This window comes from Dermacentor silvarum, chromosome 6, assembly GCF_013339745.2.
Source record: "Dermacentor silvarum isolate Dsil-2018 chromosome 6, BIME_Dsil_1.4, whole genome shotgun sequence".
Taxonomy (NCBI): Eukaryota; Metazoa; Arthropoda; class Arachnida; order Ixodida; family Ixodidae; genus Dermacentor; species Dermacentor silvarum.
In genome coordinates, this window is record NC_051159.1 from 111,109,997 (window position 1) to 111,129,109 (window position 19,113).

The window sequence follows — 19,113 nt, forward strand, 5'->3', positions numbered from 1 at the left end:
TATGAGGCTCGAGCCGGTTGCCTAAGGACCAAAACATACCGGAACAAATATTCGGAACTAGATGAGGCATGTGTATGCTGCAGTAAAGATCCAGAGGCCACTCAGTACATCCTAATGGAATGCGACGGTATCCACCCAGCGAGAACCATAGGTAACGTGCAACTCCCAGAAGAGCTTGGGTTTAAAGTGGAAGGAAACATCAACAGATCAGCCGTAGAGATAAGCAAGAGACGATTAGAGTACTGGTGGAAAAAAAGCAGGGAAAAAATAGATACGACCTGATCTCTTAAAATCATAAGTAGCGGTACAAGGTAATTTTTTGAAAAAGAAAAGGAATAATGAGAGGTATACAACAATGCTAGATAAAGAACATGTATAGTATACCTGATTAAATCAAGCAGGCTAGGTGACTATTTGTCGCCGCCCCGTTTCAAAGGGGATGCCAATAAATCATCATCATCATCATCATCATCATCATGCCACCAAGAGGCTGTCAAGTTTTGAAGTGAGGGAAGCTCAAGGTAAAATTAATTTTGAAGACCGACTGAGGAATACGGAAGAAAGTAAATGGGTTGTCAGAGTGTTCAGATATTTGTACAGGGAAAACGTTGATTCACAGTGGAGGAAAATAACTGGGAAGCTTACCAGCAAGAATGCAACCGGTATAGTAACAAATAACGCAAAATCAGAGAGGATGAAACATCATCATGGGTGGCGGCAATGGGAAAGAAACCTGCTATGAGTAACTACCTAAGAGGAAAAAAAAACGAAATCAGGAAATAAGCATTTTATGATAACTCAAAGAGAAGCTCTTTACTTTTCGAAGCGAGATCAGGATGCCGCAGAACGCATATTTATAAAGCAACGTACAACAAGGAAGGAGAAGCATGTGCTTGCTGCGGTAATACTAGGGAAAAGATGGATCAGGTTTTATTATAATGTAAAGATATCTGCCCAGAGGTCGGTTTAGGCTCCTCTGACCGCCTTGAAGCCCTCGGGTTCAGCGATAGCAGCGAGAAAGTAAATGTGCCCGCAATAGAGATTAGTAAGAGGCGATTGGAAGTTTGTTGCCAGAAAAGTAGGGAGATCACAAACAGTGTAGGCATACAAAAACAAAGTTTCCAATAGTGATTCAGAAAATTTGATACTGGGAATTCTGTATTTTTTTTTTCTTGTTAGGATAGGTAGGACATAAGGCAAAATAATAACAAGAGCTTGGTGGCGCAACCAATCGCCCGTTTCAAAGGGGACGCTCATAGCATCCATCCACCATCCATTCATCCATCCATGCTATTAACAATAATGGTTATCATCATCTCAGTTCTCCACCCAGACTCGAGGGAGATGCCATCAGCTGCCGCCATCATTATCACATTCATCATGATCTTGGAAACACTGTCAACCCAATGTGAGGCTTTGAGACTGCGCAACCACGTCAGCGCCGGAACTGTGACGGCCTAAAGAACTCTGCACCACAACAACCTGGGAAGGAATGTTAATACTGCCACACGCCATGCTGAGAGCCTGTTTTCATGAAGCAAAACCAGTCGTACACACATGGCTAGCTTTCCTTCCCTGCGCCCACAACTCCGCGCAACCACGAGCAGCAATTATATATGTATATAATGGTAGCACCACCACTTTAGCGCTCTAAAAAGAGCAAATTCAATTCCAACGCATCACTATCATCGGCAAAGAGAGGCGCCTTGTGAACACGCGCCCTCACCTGGCAGGCGTCGTCGCCCTTCTCCCCTCCGGCGCAGTACGAGCTGGCCGGCATCAGGAACTGCTTCTCGGCCACCGCGTTGATCTTGGTCGTGCAGTCGCGGTCCTCGACGATGGGCAGCACCGCTTCACGAACCCGCAGCGCGATGGGACCGCCTGCGGCGAGGGACGGCTAGCGTGTGAAAGTGGCCGGCGTGACCCATCGGCGCATTCATATGCTCGTCACAGTATCACTGAGGAGCTCTCATTCGCCGCCTTATCGTGTAAACATGGCAGTGAAAACGATAAATAGTCCTATGACGTGTGTCCGGTTCTTCTGGGCAGGGCTGGTCAGACCTTCTTACCTTCAATGACCATCACCGTATTTGCTAAACGCGCGCCCTGCAAGCGCTTGTTGTCTACATGAAATGGAATGTTCAGGCGCGGTCGATTTGGCCTAGAAACTTGTCTTGTCGTGTCTCCCAAACTTTGGTTCATACTACTCATACCCATTACGGGGGATCGGCCAAGAAGCAGGCGGTTTCAACTTTTTTGAGACGGATAGTGCCTTATCTTTATTTTCTTCGAACTGGCGCTCTCCCTGCCCCCGTCGATTCACGAGAATTCGTGTTCCCCTACGTAGAAACGCCTGAGTTCACGGATAAGAACATGCAGACTAGCGTGTAGTATACCTTCTCCCAGGTAGCCGTATCCAGTGACGGTGCACCGGTCTCCAGGCGTCGGGGCCGCTCCGCGGGCGGGCAGGCAGACGAGGCAGACGCGCGGGTTGAGCTCGACGGCGCCCTGTAGCTTGAGGAGCGCGATGTCGTTGTCTAGCGTCTGCCCGTTGTGGTTGTGGTGGATGTAGGTGGTGGCCACACGGCGCGTCTGCGCGCCCGGGTGCGCGCGCTCGCTACCGAGGTCGTGGTCGCCGACGCGCACGAACACCGGCTCGCCGTTGCGCACCAGGCTGCAAGACGCGACGGCAGTCTCACATATCGGCAATAAACTGCTAGAGCCAAGGACAGCGTACACTATAACGTTTAAATGTTTTAATAGGCCTACTGTTACATTATCTTGGTATCCGAGATAGGGGTGTAAAGGAAGAAAATTCAAAAGGAATAAATTATGCACAAGCCATCTAAGCTGATTGATTATTGAAGTAAATAAATAGCTGTCTGATCTCGCTGAGTTGTCCGTGCAATACATCAGACGAACAAGCAAGGTTATGAAGATGGCATACTTAAGACCTCGATGATGTTTCGATGATTGAAGCATGATGTAATGGCGTGTAATGCTTTTGGACGAGTAAGGGCAAATATTTAAAGCGAATCAATCCGATTCCATTTGAAAGCGAATAGCTTTCTTTGGCTCTTTTGCCCGTTTTTGTGGTCGGTGGTTGGGCTTGCACTGCCGATACAAAGGCGCCGATGCAAAGGGTGTGTACTATTGGCATTCGGCGAGCGTTCGACGCCGAACGCAAACAGTAAATATATCAGAGAGAGATAAACGGGGTGGGAAAGGCAGGGAAGTTAAAGGGAAGAGATTTTGGTTTGTTACCCTGCACTGGGGGAAGGGTAAGGGGAAATGAAAGACGCATTGCATATCGGAGTGAAAAACAAAAAACAAAGGCAAGACAAAAAAAGTTGGCCGCATATCTGCTTGCTTCGCTGCAAATGACATCGAAAGACGATAGTCTTCTGCCACCCCTGATAAGTAACACCCTCTCTTGTCCACCCTCCCTCCCCTCACGCTCTTCCCCTCCCCTCTCACTCCTCCCATGATGGATGCAATGGAGATTTTGCTGAATTCAATTCAAATTTACCGCGTTCGCCCTGCTCTCGCGCCATCTGTTGGGACCTTTTATTACCGTTGACTTAAAGCCGGCTGCAGAGCCGCGGCTTCAGTCGGCTTCTTTTAACGCGTAGCGTTTCCTACACCACTTCTAACGCATTCGACGCCATTTCTAACGCATTGATTTTTCATTTACTAACGCAAAAACCAGTACAATATGTATTCCTAATTAAATGAACGCTACGGATTACGGTTATGTGCCTCAAAACTCTGTACTGCTAAATTAGCCATCCTATACTCCGTTTTATACATCAGCCAGGTGCAACGCTGTAAAAGCTGCGCAAGAAGTACGGCCATTAAAATGTATTACTCCGCGCGTTCCGTCTATGCAGCGGTCTATGCTTCGCTGCGCGCCAGCGGCGTTTGCTCGCGCGAGCTTGCACGTGAGGCTGCAGCGACGGGCTGCAAATAAAACGCGCATAGCATGGCATTTTCAGCGCAGCTTAAGAAACTAGGGTCTTTAGAGTTACGTATCTATGTATTTTCTATTAAAGGAACACACCTCCTAATACTTACCTAGTGATGTTGCGCCTCAGATATGCGTAATATTTACTTTGTGATCGATTACGTTCACAAGTATGAACAGCCGTACCAGTTTAAGTAGTGTGGGCGGTAAGCAAGTGGTCCAATTTTGGCCGGGTGGTTGAATCGGGTGACAGACAGACAGACAAACAGACAGACAGACCAAATTTTCAGCGTTTAAGTTCCCCAAGAAAGATTTAAAAATCGCTTAACCTTGCACTCGGCCACTCAAGGCTTGAAACAGCGAAGCTGGGCGATCGTGGCCCAGAATTTTCTGGTAGTGCCCGCGCGTACTTTTAATCTTATTACTCATGATGATGAGAAAAAGACGCTGGCGGAGCGCCGATCAGCGAGGACGGACTCGCACTACGCTCCGCCTTCTCAAAGGTTTTCAAGAGGAATTTTCGCTCAAACCCACCTGAAAACCGTATATTCTGCTTCGTGAAGCTGTGAGGATCCCGTGGATACCACGATCTCGGACCAGGAACGACTTTACGAGGAGAAACCGCTTTCGGAAGATTGGAAGCACAAATAAGGACGCTAACCCTCACGACGACTACGGCCGGCGTCGCGCGTCGCGGGAGACTCTCGCACGTGCGGGGTGCGACGGCTTTGTGTGTCTGTGTGGGCGCACGGACCAACAACCAGTGAATTTGGACACTTACCGACACGAACGAAGGACTCAAGGTGAGCGATATTTACCTCACCTTCGTTCCTTTCTGTGTGAAACGCTAAGAACAGTAGCGGGAAACGCGTAAGCCAACAGCATGCCCAGCTCGGCTTGATCGCCTTTTTCGCCATATGGACGTCGATGAAGAGCTTCCCGGCCCTTCTCAGGAGCCGATATGTCTAACCAATGAAACGGACGAGAGGGAAATCGCGTCTCCGCAGACAAGTTCGGATGAACAACCGGCGTCTGGCGACGCGTCTCTCGGAAACGAGAATTACGACGAGAACCATTCGGAACGCCGCGCTTGGACTGAGGACGCTTGGCACACCGTCCTCTCGCGCAGGCAACAGAAGAAACAGTTAAAGCAGAAATCCGACATGGAGAAGACTGCGAATGCAAACGAGAAATCGAAAAGCGATCCACTCGCCGAAAAAGAAAAAAGTCACGCCAAACAGGGATTACGACGGATGAAACGCCGCGGCCCACCTCCTCTGCCAAAAGAGGATATCAAGATTATTCTGAGGCCACACAGGGGTCTTTTGGTGAAAAACATATTGGGACTGGAACTCTCCAGGGCGGTGATAGATGCCTGCCAACAAAGTTTCAACGGCAACGACTTTTTGTTGCGGATCCACCCAGGATCAAACATTGTAATCTTATCCACGCCAAGCGAAGACGTGGCGAGTAGGCTGCGAGAGATCAGCCAATTAAACATCAGGGGGACAACTCACTCCTTCAACGCATACGTGGCCGACCCCGAAGGCGTCCTGCGGGGAATAGTTCACGGAATACCAGCCGGAACTTCGCAGGCTGAGCTTATGGAGAACCTGCGTGTTCGGACACAAGGAGTGAAAATTGAGAGAGCAAGAATGTTGGGCTCGTCAAAGACGGCAATAATCACATTCACGGGCCGTGTACTGCCAAGGAGCGTATACATGATGGGAGCCGAGTTAATCTGCTACCCATACAAGCCAACAGTACAGGTATGCAAGATATGCCTCTTAACCGGACACCGAACGGATGTATGTCCAACTCCAAATGTCAACGTGTGCCCCAAGTGCGGGGCAAGAGAACCAACGCTAGGACACCACTGCACCCCCAAGTGTGCCATCTGTGACGGGGAGCACCCCACGGGAGACAGTCTATGCAAGAAAAAACTTAAAAGCGTTGCTCCTCCCAGAAAATCCAGAATGGAGCAGCCAAAAAAGAGGGGAGACCAACCTGAGTGGACCTGCGATGCCAACTCGGACAGCGAATTCCCTCAACTGGAACTGCACAAGCATCGATGGTTCAGCTCGGAACGGGAGGAACAGCACCAGTCGAGATCAAGATCCCAATCCCCATCGAGTTCCAGATCAATATCTCAATCTAGGAACCAGTGGCAAATCAACAACGGCAGCACGGTATCTGCTCACCCTGGGTCATCCAGCCTAAAGAAACAGAACAAAAGCGGAGGACCCCAGACCAAGACGGGCTCTCTCCAGGCCAAGGAATCAAAAGACCCGCAAGCCGCCGGTCGGACAAACAAAAATCAGGTGAGCTGGGCGAGAGTAGTATCTCCCAGTGCTCCGGTAACAGAAAATCCGCAATATAAAAAAGTATTAGAAGAAAATAAGAGGCTGACGCAAGAGGTCAAGCAGCTCAGGAAACAAATGACCGAGGAGCGAAATGATTTACATGCGGCAATATCCTCATTAGAGAGAAGGCTAGAGGCTAAGCTGCAGCCACCGCCACAATTTCCGAAAGGGACAGCTGGAGGCTGTAGTGAGAGCACAAGCGATACACCGTCAATAAACCGCGTGAATTCAATGGGAACAGCGACGTCAGGTGAAGGAGGGGAAGGGAGGATGGACGAAAATACCACCACCACCCCGAACGTTATACTAAATAACAACGATCAATTAACGCAGCAAATACAGGCACAGTTACAGGAAAACAGGCAGGGTATCGCTAACGTTAATAAACTCCTACAAGATTTCATGATGGAAATCAAACTTTTCGTCGGAGAGGAATTGAGAACTCAACGACAGTACGTAAACGAAGCCGTGGGAAGTTTGCAGAGGGCGATAAACAAGCGCCCTCGCTCGGCCTCCGCGGGCAGGAGTAAACAATCAAAGGCGGAGCGCGACGACACGGAAGCGCCCATACATCATGGCCAAAAATAATTTAAAAAGTGCAGAACAATTAGAGATCTGGCAGTGGAATTGCCGCACTTTTCACAAGCGCGCAGCTGCACTCCAGAATTATATAAACTCGGCACCAATTCAACCGGACGTAGTATGCTTGCAAGAAATTGGCACCAAAATGGTCAAGCTGCGCTGGATACTACACCCTGCAAAACCCTAATTATCCCCGCATAGCCACGCTGGTGAGTAAGACGATTGCGGCAAAGGCAGAGTATATAGAAAGTCTTAAATTCAATCATCAAATAATCAGCTTATTCCCCCAAAAAGGGGCAAAGCGAGGACTGTAATAGTGAACTTATACAGTCCTCCAAAAGAGAGAGATGTGGATTTTAGCGAGCTCCTCGCGCAAGCGGTTAATATCACGGGCACCAAGGACCGCCTATTGGTGTTGGGCGATTTTAACGCACCTAACAGCTGCATGGGGTTATATAAAAGACTCACCCAAGGGAACGCGTCTCGAGCACGCTGCGTCTAGGCTGGGTCTGACCTTAATAACGCTTCCCACCTCGCCCACAAGAGTAGGCAACAGTGTAAGTAGGGACACGTTCCCAGACCTCACTTTCACCTTCAACATCAAAGACGCTTCCTGGACAAATCTGGAGGAAAATCTAGGAAGCGACCATTATATCATCAGCGTCTCCCTATCGACACCCAAACTGCGCAGAGTCATAGGGGACGCGAGGATCACAGATTGGGCGGAATTCAGAAAATGGGATCCCCCACCCGAATCCGTACCGGAATCAATTGAGGCTTGGTCTGAGTACATAAAATCGGTACACGCAAACACAACGAAGAAAATAGCAAGAACCATAGAGGCACCGGCAGTAGATAGCCACCTGTTACGCCTATGGGAGATCAGGCGAAGCCTTCTGAAGCGGTGGAGAAGTCAACGACTGAATAGGAAACTCTTGCGCAGGATCGCGGCTCTGGCAGAGGAAGCAAACGAACACGCAAGCAAATTGGCAACTGAGGGATGGGTCAGCTTTTGCATGCTCGCTTCAGGGCACACTAAGCACTGCTAAAACTTGGACCATCCTGAGGAACATCCTTGACCCAGATAAGTCCAAATCCGCGACCAACCGAACAATGCAGAAAATCGCGGAAGACTTCCCGGGCACGGATGACGACCTCATAAAGGCTCTCAAGGCCAGATACATTGGCGAGAGTGCAACCACAACAAATTCGACAAATCAAATCAGTTACACGGGAGAAAAAAATGAAAACCTAGACGCGCCGATAACAAAGGCGGAGGTCTTTGCGGCAGCCCAGGCGGCCAAGAGGAACACAGCCCCCGGTGAGGACCAAATTACAAATGCCATGATCAGGAACCTTAGTGACAAAGTCATAGAGGACCTAACAAATAAATTTAATGAACACTATTGGCTTAAAGGAAAGATCCCTGAAGAATGGAAAAAGGCCAAAATTATAACCATTCCAAAACCCGGGAAGAAGCCTTCCCTGCAGGCACTCAGACCCATATCACTGACGTCATGCATGGGAAAGCTTTTCGAACGGGTCATTCACACCAGACTTCAAAATTTCATAGAGGACGGGGGCCTGTTCCCGGCTACCATGCTGGGCTTCCGCAGTCGCCTCTCGACACAGGACGCTTTCCTCCTGTTACAGGAAGAGGTCCTAAAAGGCGTTCCCACGGGTGGGGAGCATTTGCTGCTTGCTCTCGACCTGAAGGGGGCTTTTGATAATATATCTCACGAGGCTATACTCTCAGAGTTAAATATAATTGGTTGCGGCGAAAACATATTCAACTATATAAGGGCTTTCCTCACGGAGAGGACGGCAACAATTGGTATCTCACAAGTAAAGTCTGAACCTTTCCAAATGCCAAACAAGGGCACGCCTCAGGGAGCCATCATATCTCCTTTGTTGTTTAACATCGCCATGCGTAGACTCGCGCGGGCCTTGGACGGTGTCCCGCAGCTAGGTTACACCCTCTACGCGGATGACATCACTCTATGGGCCACGCGCGGGTCTCTGGCCAGCAAGGAGCAGACCCTGCAGGAGGCGGCCCTGGTCGTAGAAAACTTTGCCAGAGCCAGCGGTCTCAGCTGCGCCCCCGAAAAGTCGGAGGTGATCCGTATACATGGAAAACGTTACAAAAGTAACGGACAAATAGAAATCCAAATCGAAAATCAGAAAATTAAAGAGGTCACCGTTGCTCGTATCCTGGGTTTCTGGGTTCAGAGCAACGGTAGGGCAGATTACACAATTGGTCTCCTAAAATCGGCAACCAAACAGGTGGCTAGGATGATTCAGAGGATCACCTTCCACAAAAAGGGGATGAAGGAAACCGACACTCTACGTTTAGTGCAGGCGCTCGTAATAAGTAAGTTGACATACAGCTTGCCCTTCCACACGCTCAACAAGAGCGAGGAAGGGCAAGTAGACTCTATCATTAGAGGGATCTACAAGGCGGCATTAGGTTTACCGGTAGCCACTGCGACAGACAGGCTCCTCGGGATCGGCGTGCATAACACGTACGCCGAGCTCAAGGCTGCTACATTAATCTCTCAAAGGAACCGTCTCAGCCAGACGAGGTCGGGAAGGGAGATTCTGATAAGGACGGGCTTTCCACCGCATCCCCAAAACTTGGACGAGGTGCTAGTGGACATGCCAGAATCCGTTCGACGCAACATCTCGGTAGCCCCTATCCCGAAGAATATGGCCAAAGAAAGGCATAAAAAAGGAGAGAGGAACGAATAAAATGGCTCCGAAAACTAGTCAGAGGCAATGACAACGTACTCTACGCAGACGCTTCGAGATATAATTGGAAGCGCGCAGTGGTTACGGTAATCAATAGCGACACGAGTAGCATGGTATCAAGCGCCTCCCTGTACACGTCCTCGATCGCCAAAGCCGAGTGTTTCGCCATCGCCTTGGCAATTAAACATGGGGAGCGAAAAGTCGGGAAGGCCTACATCACCATCATCTCGGATTCCCAGGAGGCGTGCCGACTCTTTACGAACGGCCGCCTCCCATTAAAAATACGCAACTTATTAGGAAGGGAACTAAAAAACACTTATAGGCTGGTCTGGTGCCCGGGACATGCTGGCCTAGAGGGTAACGAGAGGGCGGACGCTCTAGCTCGAGAGCTCACGAACCGAGCGGAGCACCAGCCGCCCTCCCAATTACAACCACCCCACACGACACTGCATGGCCTTCGCGGGGAGGAAGACAGTGATCCTGCTCGGTTGGATCCGCGCGAGATTCTTGCTCATCAGCGAGGCGCACGGCAAAAGTATGGCGTCCCCCACAAATCTCTTGAAGTGGAAGACGCAATGGACCTCCGTAGAATTCAAACGGGGGTCTATCCAAATTTATTGCGACTGCACAAAATTTTTCCAACCTTGTACGGGCACGATTGTCCGTGGTGTCGCGAATCGCCACCGACCCTCTACCACGTCTCATGGGGATGTAGTAAAAGGCCAGAGAAATTAAATTCCTTACAGGATAGGTACAGACTAGAAAGCTCTCCGGAGCAATGGGAGGCACTCCTCGCTAGCTCAGACCCGGAAGTGCAACTAGCGCTTCTGGGCCACGTCCGGCTGGCGGCAGAAGCCAGTGGAGCCCTGGACTTGGGGCCCCACCCATCTAGCTCCTAAATCCCTTCCCTTTTACCTCAATAAATGTTAGTCTCTCTCTCTCTCTCATGATGATGATAATGCCTTTTCGCGCGTCTCAGACTTACGGCCGCCACTGTGCGTTTCTTAGCGCAGCTTGCAACACCGACACGGCGTTCCAATGCGGACACCGCGTTCCACCGCGTTGCAATGCCGACAACGCGTTCCAGCAGACCCGCTCCGTGAGTGCATCTCTATCTCTCTCTCTCTCTCTCGCTCTTATTTTCTTTATCTCTCTCCTGAGCATAGCGCGCAAAACCTCTTCACCTCGCAGAGAATTGGCGCGAGGGCGTGCGAACGCGCCAGCTGTGGACGAGACAACGACGCTCGAACGCAATCATATGGTTCGCATATATGCATGTACTCCAAGCGTGAGACATTGAAAGCGCAAACAGATGTTCCTGAGTGGCTGTCAAGACTGGAGCCTTTGGTGGTGCCCAGGGAATTTCAAATGACAACGCCTGGCATCAGTGGCAATTTAGCCACTTGAGCGATCTGGCGCACGATCTATTGTTGTGTGTTCATTTGTTGTACTGTGTCGAAGCCCGGCAATAAAAAAAAATTATGGGGTTTTACGTGCCAAAACCAGTTCTGATTATGAGGCACGCCGTAGTGGGGGACTCCGGAAATTTGGACCACCTGGGGATCTTTAACGTGCACCTAAATCTAAGTACACGGGTGTTTTCGCATTTCGCCCGGCAATAAAGAAAAAAAAATAGCCTAGAGGTTACGACGCTCGCCTTGGGACTGTGGGTACGCGGGTTCGCATCCCGCCTCGGCAAGAAAGCTTATTTTCTTTTATTCCTTTCTTGATTGCTGATGATGATAGTTTCTTGATACGAACCACAAGCTACGGCTGGCTTAAACAGCTTCGCTGTTAAAAACAGAGGAGCTTGGGAACGTCCGTGAGAACTATAGTCTCTCCAATAGGCCAATCGAACGCAAAAATTTCAGGAGTGTCTTGTGTGACGACTGTATATGCCGGCGTTCCAGGGTTGTCTGCTCCGAAAGCGACCAGTTGTCAAGACGGGACAAAGGCAAAGAACCTGTTCAAGTTTCCTCGCTGCCGCAGTGGTCACACGCAACACTATCTTCCCTTTCGATGCGGAATGCAAAAAAATTTGTGAAAGCGACGCCATACCACAGTCAGTAAAGTACCGGCTCTGTACCGACCCGCGCGTCTCGGGTCCGGACAGTCCAGGTGGAGGACTAAGTCGAAGACAGGGGTCCAGTCGGTGCAGACTTGTGTGCTAGAAACTAGATTTGTTCCACTACGATTGTGTGGCACCATTTGCAAGCACTCGGAAGTTTCGCTGCTGCATCTGTTCTTGACAGCAGGATTGGTTCCTGCACGCCGTCTTCAGGAGCAGATCGAGCAGCTTCACCAGCATTTTCGTTGCCTATTGCGCCACAGTGGATATGGCTAAATATATCAGATAAAAGAGCCTTCGATACAAGCGTAGTTCCCACATGCGGAGTTCTAGATGTGGCATTTGTAGCGTTAAATAAATATTCCATTACATTTCACGAAACGCCCAGGGCTCTTGCGGAGGTTGTGAAAATAGGCAATGGGCGAGAATATCGAAAGTACGTCTCGGCCATTAATTTAAACGCTACAGGTTTTGAATTCCACACAGGCATGTGGTGTCTTTATGGCAGTGCATAGAAGTTCATAAAACATGTTCCGAGCAGCTTTCTGCGACAGATTTAGCAGCCTGGACCACATTTTGTAATTATAAATTTCGATTCCATCTATTTCGCCCTTCGTTGCTGGCTGCCACGTCGTCGTTATCACTGGGATCAGTCACCTGGCACGATTTTAATGTTCTCCCTGAGCACACATAATTTATGGGACACGTACGCACTTTCTTAAGCAAGATTTACCTTTAGAAACAGCACTCAAGCTCTAGCAATCTTGGAACAGCAAGGACTTGCAAGCAACTCATTGTTCTGAGAACAGAGGTTTTTGCCAGCTATTTTACTGGTGCCTTGCGCAGCTCCAGGCCAGACGTTCAGGAGGCCACCCTGGGGTGGGCTGAGAGGATGGCGGAGGACTACCTCGAACCCCTTCCCTCTCTACCCCAATGCTCCTTTCCTTTTAAAACAGGATAAATAAAGCTGTTACTACAACTGTTGCCGATTTTTCCAGATATATTCAGAAACTTGTCTCTATAAGCTTGCTCGAAACAAATACTATTCTGGTGTCCTTTCACCATAAGACGACTTCCAAGAATGTCGTAAGAGACCAACAAGCGAATTTTTTTTTTTCGTAAGACTTGGCGCAACGTTCATGACATCATAGAAAGAGCTCAAATTTGTTAAACTTTAGGTAAATTCGGGAGAATTGGCAGGTATGCGTATTCGCTTAGCCTGCCAGAGACAAACGGGAATTCCCAAGCGTCAGTCTGTGGGCAACTTCACTGGCAGTAACTGGTGTATCTGTTGAGAGGCGGATGCTTTGGGCGAGGGTTGCGCCTTGGGTACGACGGACCGCCTGTTTGTCAATCTGGTAACACCTCAACTACACAGTATTATTGACTGTGAGACAAGTGTGAGTATAACTTAAGAATAACTTCACTTTAGGCATACAACAGAGAGAGGGGCACACAACAAACGGGAATTCCCGAACATTCGACCCTATTTCTCGTAAAAACGCTCCCGGCTCACAAAGAACGCTGTTGCACTTAAGGTAATCAGAGCACGTCAGTGGTACAAGCAGCACCCACGATCTTTGAATCGTTGGTAGGTGTCTCATAATTTGAATGAGAGGGTGTTACGACGACAAGCTCCCCACTGAGCACCGTAGCACAGGGCCTCAAATTAATTTGTAAGTTGGAACACCTGGTGCGGTTTAAGTTGCACATAAGTACAAGCACACTAGTATTTCTGCATTCTGGCCCCATCGGAATACGGCCGTTGCGGTAGGGAATTGAATACGGAACTCATGCTCATCATCATAAACATCATCATCAGCAGCAGCAGCAGCAGGAGGGGGGGGGGGGTGGAGGACGAGGAGGAGGAGGCTACGCTCGTATCAAGCAATACAGCTAGTTGTGGAGGCTGTTCTACTATGCGTTATTGTGACTATGCAAATGAGGCTGGCGACGCATGCTTTACTCACCTGGTGACGCAGTGCGCTGCAGTGAGAACCCACTGCGTGCCGATCAGTGCACCTCCGCATAGGTATTGGTTCTGCGCGTTTATCAGGGCCGCCTGCGAATGATGGAAGAAAAGCCGAATCAGGTGCTGTGTTGGCCATAAACGGCGTTCTCTATTACATTTTTAATGCGTTAGCATTACGAGTGTCGAAGTGGAAAAAGTGCATGTGTGTTAATGTGGGAAGTCGGTCGATCAAGTGGTCTATATATATTATGAGCCTATATTCGTATTTACGCCCACTGCAGGACGAAGGCCTCTCCCTGCGATCTCCAATTATCCCTGTCTTGCGCTAGCTGATTCCAACTTGAGTTTATTGTTAATTTGTGCTTCAATTTCATTTAGGTTAATTTTGTGCTTCAATGCATAAAACGCCGTTGCGTTAAGAAATTACCTGGAAGGCCAATGCATTTCTCCGCAAAGTACGAGAATTAATATCTCGAAACTGGTATCATCCTGATAATTCGTTCCAAGTGGATGCGCCTTGCGGACTCCACGGCTAGAATTTGTAAATTGCAATATGGGCCATAATGCAATTAGCTAAAAACTTAATTTAATAATTTTTGTTAATCCGTCGATTATGCACTTCAATCTTTTGTGCAAGTAATGTCCGCCGCTTCGAGTAGACCAGCTCATGAACTAGAATTGTGCTATCTGCCGCAGGCAACCTTTAACATTTTACAGAGAAGCTGTTAAGGGCTCACTCTTCGATGGTCGCGTCCGGCAATAGAAAAAAACTCTAATTGGCCGTACTAGAGCGTACTAGATTGGGGGAGTGGGTACAACGCAGGGTCCCCGCTGAGGCTTTTTTATAGAAAAGTTGGATGGCGCCACCATCGCTTTCTCCCGAATGAGCGGCCCGCGCGCCGGCAAGGACGCCGATCTATTGTAAATAAAATTAAAAAAGAGCGGCGGAAAGAATGCAAACGACGCAACAACGACGGTGCGTCGAGCAGACGGCAGCTACTCAGCCCGTGAGCTCGCCCCAGCCAATGAGCGCTGCTGAAACAGCCGGAGCCAACCTTTATTGGCCGGAGATTCAGAATGAGCCGACGGCAGCGCCGCCACAATTTCAACTTCACGTTCAGCGCTTGCCAAGGCGTCCACTGGACCCACTCCCCCATTCTAGTACACTCTAGCCGTATGCTGTATGTGCGAGTGAAAGCGCGCGAGGGCGAGGGACGCGCGCTTCAGTACCCACGTCCGAACCCATTTCAGTGGTTTTTGAGTGTTAATCTTTTTTTCGCTGAGTCATTGTCATTTTTATTGAGTCATGCTCATTACTATAACTTCTGCCATCATCCTTTGGTGTTTCCTCCACTTAGTACCCACGTCAGAACCAATTTCAGTGGTTCTTGAGTGTTAATCTTTTTTCGCTGACTCATGGTCATTTTTGGCAGTCATGCTCATGACTATGGCTTCTACCACCATCCTTTAGTGTTTCCTTCACTTAGTACTCACGTCCGAACCCATTTCAGTGGTTTTTGAGTGTTAATCTTTATCACTAGGTTATTGTCATGACCTACATAACACACCTGTCATGACATTTATGTGATGACCTATCACTTATGTTCGGCATACACTTCTGTCATACTATGCCAATTTTGGTACCTACCAAGTTAACGAAACGACTATAGAGAGCACCAAGACGTAGGCGGCTGTTTCATGACCTACATAACACGCATATCATGACATTCGTGTCATGACATATCATTTATGTTTGTCATATACTCTTGTCATACTAAGCCAACTTTGGTACATACCAAGTTAACGAAACGACCATGAGAGCACAAAGACGTAGGCGGCTAGATAGATAGATAGATGTCCCAGAAAGTGGATGGGAAAGCGGTTCCGCGGTAGCTCAATGATAAGAGCATCGCACGCGTAATGCGAAGACGCGGGATCTTTCCCCACCTGCGGACAGTTGTGTTTTCATTCACTTTCATTTCCATTAATTTATCATTTCATTAATTCAATTAGTAAGTACAAGTAATTTCCCCTATGTTGTCCTTGGTGTCATTGTTTGTTGGCTTCTTGTGATATATATATATATATATATATATATATATATATATTACAATGGCCGTTCCTCACCCGATTATCACTGTTATCGTTTCGTCGCGAGGGGCAATTAAGATGCCCCTGTCGTGCCGTTCCGTTTATTGTTTACACCGCTTCTCGAAGTGCTAGTACCCCAAGATGGCGGCCACATTGCGTTAATGCAAACATCTATACGCACTTGCCAGCACCACTCTCCCGGAAGAGAGTCCTTTCCTCCCGTGATGCGAGCCGCATGGCGCCGGTCCGGCCCAGAGCCGGATCCAACCCCTTTGACGCCGCACGTAGAGGGACGCGGTGGGCGGCGGCCCTTCGCCACAGATGGCGCCCCTGCAATGTATCAGAAAAGAAAAATAAATTTTGCGAAAAGCATCGACGATGACTGTCAATGCGAGCGAGTAGACGAACGCTTCAAGAGTTATTCGCTTTATTAAATGAGTGGTGCGCTAGAGGACATATCTTCGTTTCAGTGAGGATATTTAGGTAGCATTTCTTGTTTAATTGCGTAATTCCGTAGAGCACATCGCTGTGACAGTATGCTGTAAGAGTCCACCTAGTGGACTGTCCATTTCAGCTGTCGCTGATTGGCTGCAGTGGTACGAGCGAGAAGGAGACTGGCTGGGGGCACCTGTCTCCTCCTCCATCATGCAGCTCCAGCCAATCAGCAGCAGCCGAAATGGACAGTCCACTAGGTGGACTCATACAGAATAACCCCCCTGTTCACCAACACATCTCTAGCATTAGTATATGTGTACAGAAAAATGGTATTGGTCTCATAAAAGATTTAAAATAAAGGTATGTGCGGACAGCACGTGCGTCTCAAACAGTTATGCTATGACATTCGGCAACAAATGCACCCTTCGCGTCGGCACATTTGTTCCAACCTCCGACCACCCACCACTGACCCCGAAAGGAATTCTGGTCACTGAACAAGTTAAAAGTTAATTGTGGGTTCATTGAAGATGAACACTTCCCAGGGGTTGTGCACAAAATTCTCTGGCCGGATTACAGCTACATTGGTGAAGCCAATAAATTCCCTAGTTGACTGAAAACAGCACAAGCGTGACGTCAATAAGAACAATCATCTCTCCGAGGCAATGGCGGAGCATGCGCACAGGCGCAACTATGCGTTCGACTGAGACAACGCATCAGCGATCGCCAAATGAAGGAACGGGACGAAGAGGCTATTATTCGAACCTTGATGATATGAATGTGGTCTGTTATGGCAAAATGGCCAAGTATGGCCAAAGAGCGCCAAGCCTTTACTTTCGAACCTTTACTGAAACAGTCGACATCCGATATCATCCATGGACTTTACAGATGACACCTTGCCCCAAGTTTACTTCCCATCATTACATCACGTGCTACGTAGCTAAACAGCTAAACTGCATTGTAGACAAGGAGGCCGTATGGATAAAAAAAAATATACAGGTGAAGAGTCATCATGGACAAAAACAGGCATAAATTTCCTTCGATAAATCAATATGTTGCTTAGTACACGACACATGCAAATGGTTTGGTAACGCACACGTTTTTCTTTCCTGGCCGAGTCAGTGAAATCGAGTTTTACCATTGATTCCGGACACAGCCGCGGGCTATTTGTACGTGAAGGAAACTTCCAAGGCAGCAACGAAGAACCGGAACAAAATTTGTAGCAAATTTAGCTAGGTGGTGCCCCTCAAAAACGTAGGAGAGGCATCTTTCAGATATTTTCCCGGTAATCCATCTAGCTATACCAAGATAAGTTCTCAAGGGCTGGTTGAGCTCCAGCGCATAACGACACGTAATATATAACGGTGCAATACGCTTCGACGCTGAACCAGGCAGGCCCATAGTAGCGTTTACAGTGCCTCTTAGCTAATATGCATCATCAATTCAAGATGCTGGAAGCTGCCTGTGTCAGTAGGAGCAAAGACATTACGGAAAGCGCACACAAATAAGCACTCTATAATCCCAAGCACGTCACGTACGCAGTGGCATGTACTTCTCTCGGGCGCATAACTTTTTTCTTGCCCGATGTTCTCGTGCTGTTCAAACAAGATATTGGGTTGCCTGATTCAATTTAAGCGCACTTAAGTTCCACTTTTCTTTACCCTACATTTACGAAATATTTCAACTGATGTCGACCACTTCGCCCCTTTAGCTGCGCCTATTTGCGCCGGCACTTTGAAAGCCCTGCCAAAGTGATTCTTTTAAAGCAGGGGCACGTCGGAGAAACAGAGAAGGAAAACGAGAACAACACAATAGAAAGACAAACTTGAACGTAGGGCGCCCTATATACCTTCAACTTTGTATCTGTCTTGCTTTCGCATTTCCTTCTCTCCTTCTCTGTTTTTCTGGTATTCTCAAGCCCAATATATGTACACACTCACCCGACAAGCTATCTTCATGAAATCTTGGTTATTAGAACGCAATTCATATTTCTATTTTTGCACGTAGAAGCCCAGCGTCCGCTTCCAGCTCCGGATTTGGGAAGCGATTAGGGTAAAAATAAACTAAAATAAAATAAAACGATATCCTCTATACCGGAGCCGACCCTCTTATTTCTCTCCTTTTAATGCGCGATTCGTAATGGTGCTCGCGCGAAGCGGGTCACTATGCCGAGAGGGAGGCGGGAGCGCGCATTCTTTGTCGAGCGGTGTGTCGCCAGGTTATGCAAAACGTGCGCGCAACTGGGTCCCCTCCTGCCCTTGGCACGCGCTCTCTCTACGCCCACTCGCGACATGCTGCGCGCTCCGTTAACGAAATGGTGGGAATGGGGGTGGGTGGGGGAGGCGCACCTTCCTGCTTCCTCCTCATGCGACCATCTCCTCCCTTTCCTGCATGCGTTCAAGCGCAGTCACGTGGCGTCGCCATCGTCGGAACTGGCACGGAAAAGAACTCCTTGCCCTTTGCATTAAACGTCAAAGGATGTCTGAAAGCGCTGTAACTAGATCGTTCAAATTCCTTTGTGGAGAAAGTCGGGGCGACCGTGCCCTAGTCGAAAAAAAAAAAAAGGTGACAACAACGTGCGACGCATTTTTGGCGTATTTAAAGCGTCGCGTCTCCTGGCGTCGGCGCGTTCTTCTAGAGCTGTGTACTCGGTTCAAAATGTGTCCCAGCCAAATAACCGTAAAAACAGACTTCGCTTAGTGAGAATTTGAAAACAGCATGTCCAAGAGACGCCTCTACGACTGGCGCCAAAAGTCTTAGCAGTCAACTTGTTTGGCCGGGTGTAATGACGCAATAGGTACTTTTGTAATTTGGTAGCTGTCTTTTGATCTCTGCTGGTGATAAAGCTTTAAATGTCTCGCGCGTTTCCAAAAAAACAAACAAAAAACATAAG

At 48.5% G+C, this 19,113-nt stretch overlaps 1 protein-coding gene across 1 annotated transcript in view; it reads right to left on the reverse strand.

The window, feature by feature from the left end:
- LOC119455849 (protein masquerade) overlaps window positions 1-19,113 on the reverse strand; it is a 110,455-nt gene that overhangs the window by 83,131 nt on the left and 8,211 nt on the right. Inside the window, 5 exon segments of the mRNA XM_049669090.1 lie at window positions 1,727-1,881; window positions 2,397-2,674; window positions 7,344-7,350; window positions 7,433-7,577; window positions 15,970-16,118. Of these exon segments, the coding sequence (XP_049525047.1) occupies window positions 1,727-1,881; window positions 2,397-2,674; window positions 7,344-7,350; window positions 7,433-7,577; window positions 15,970-16,118 (734 nt within the window).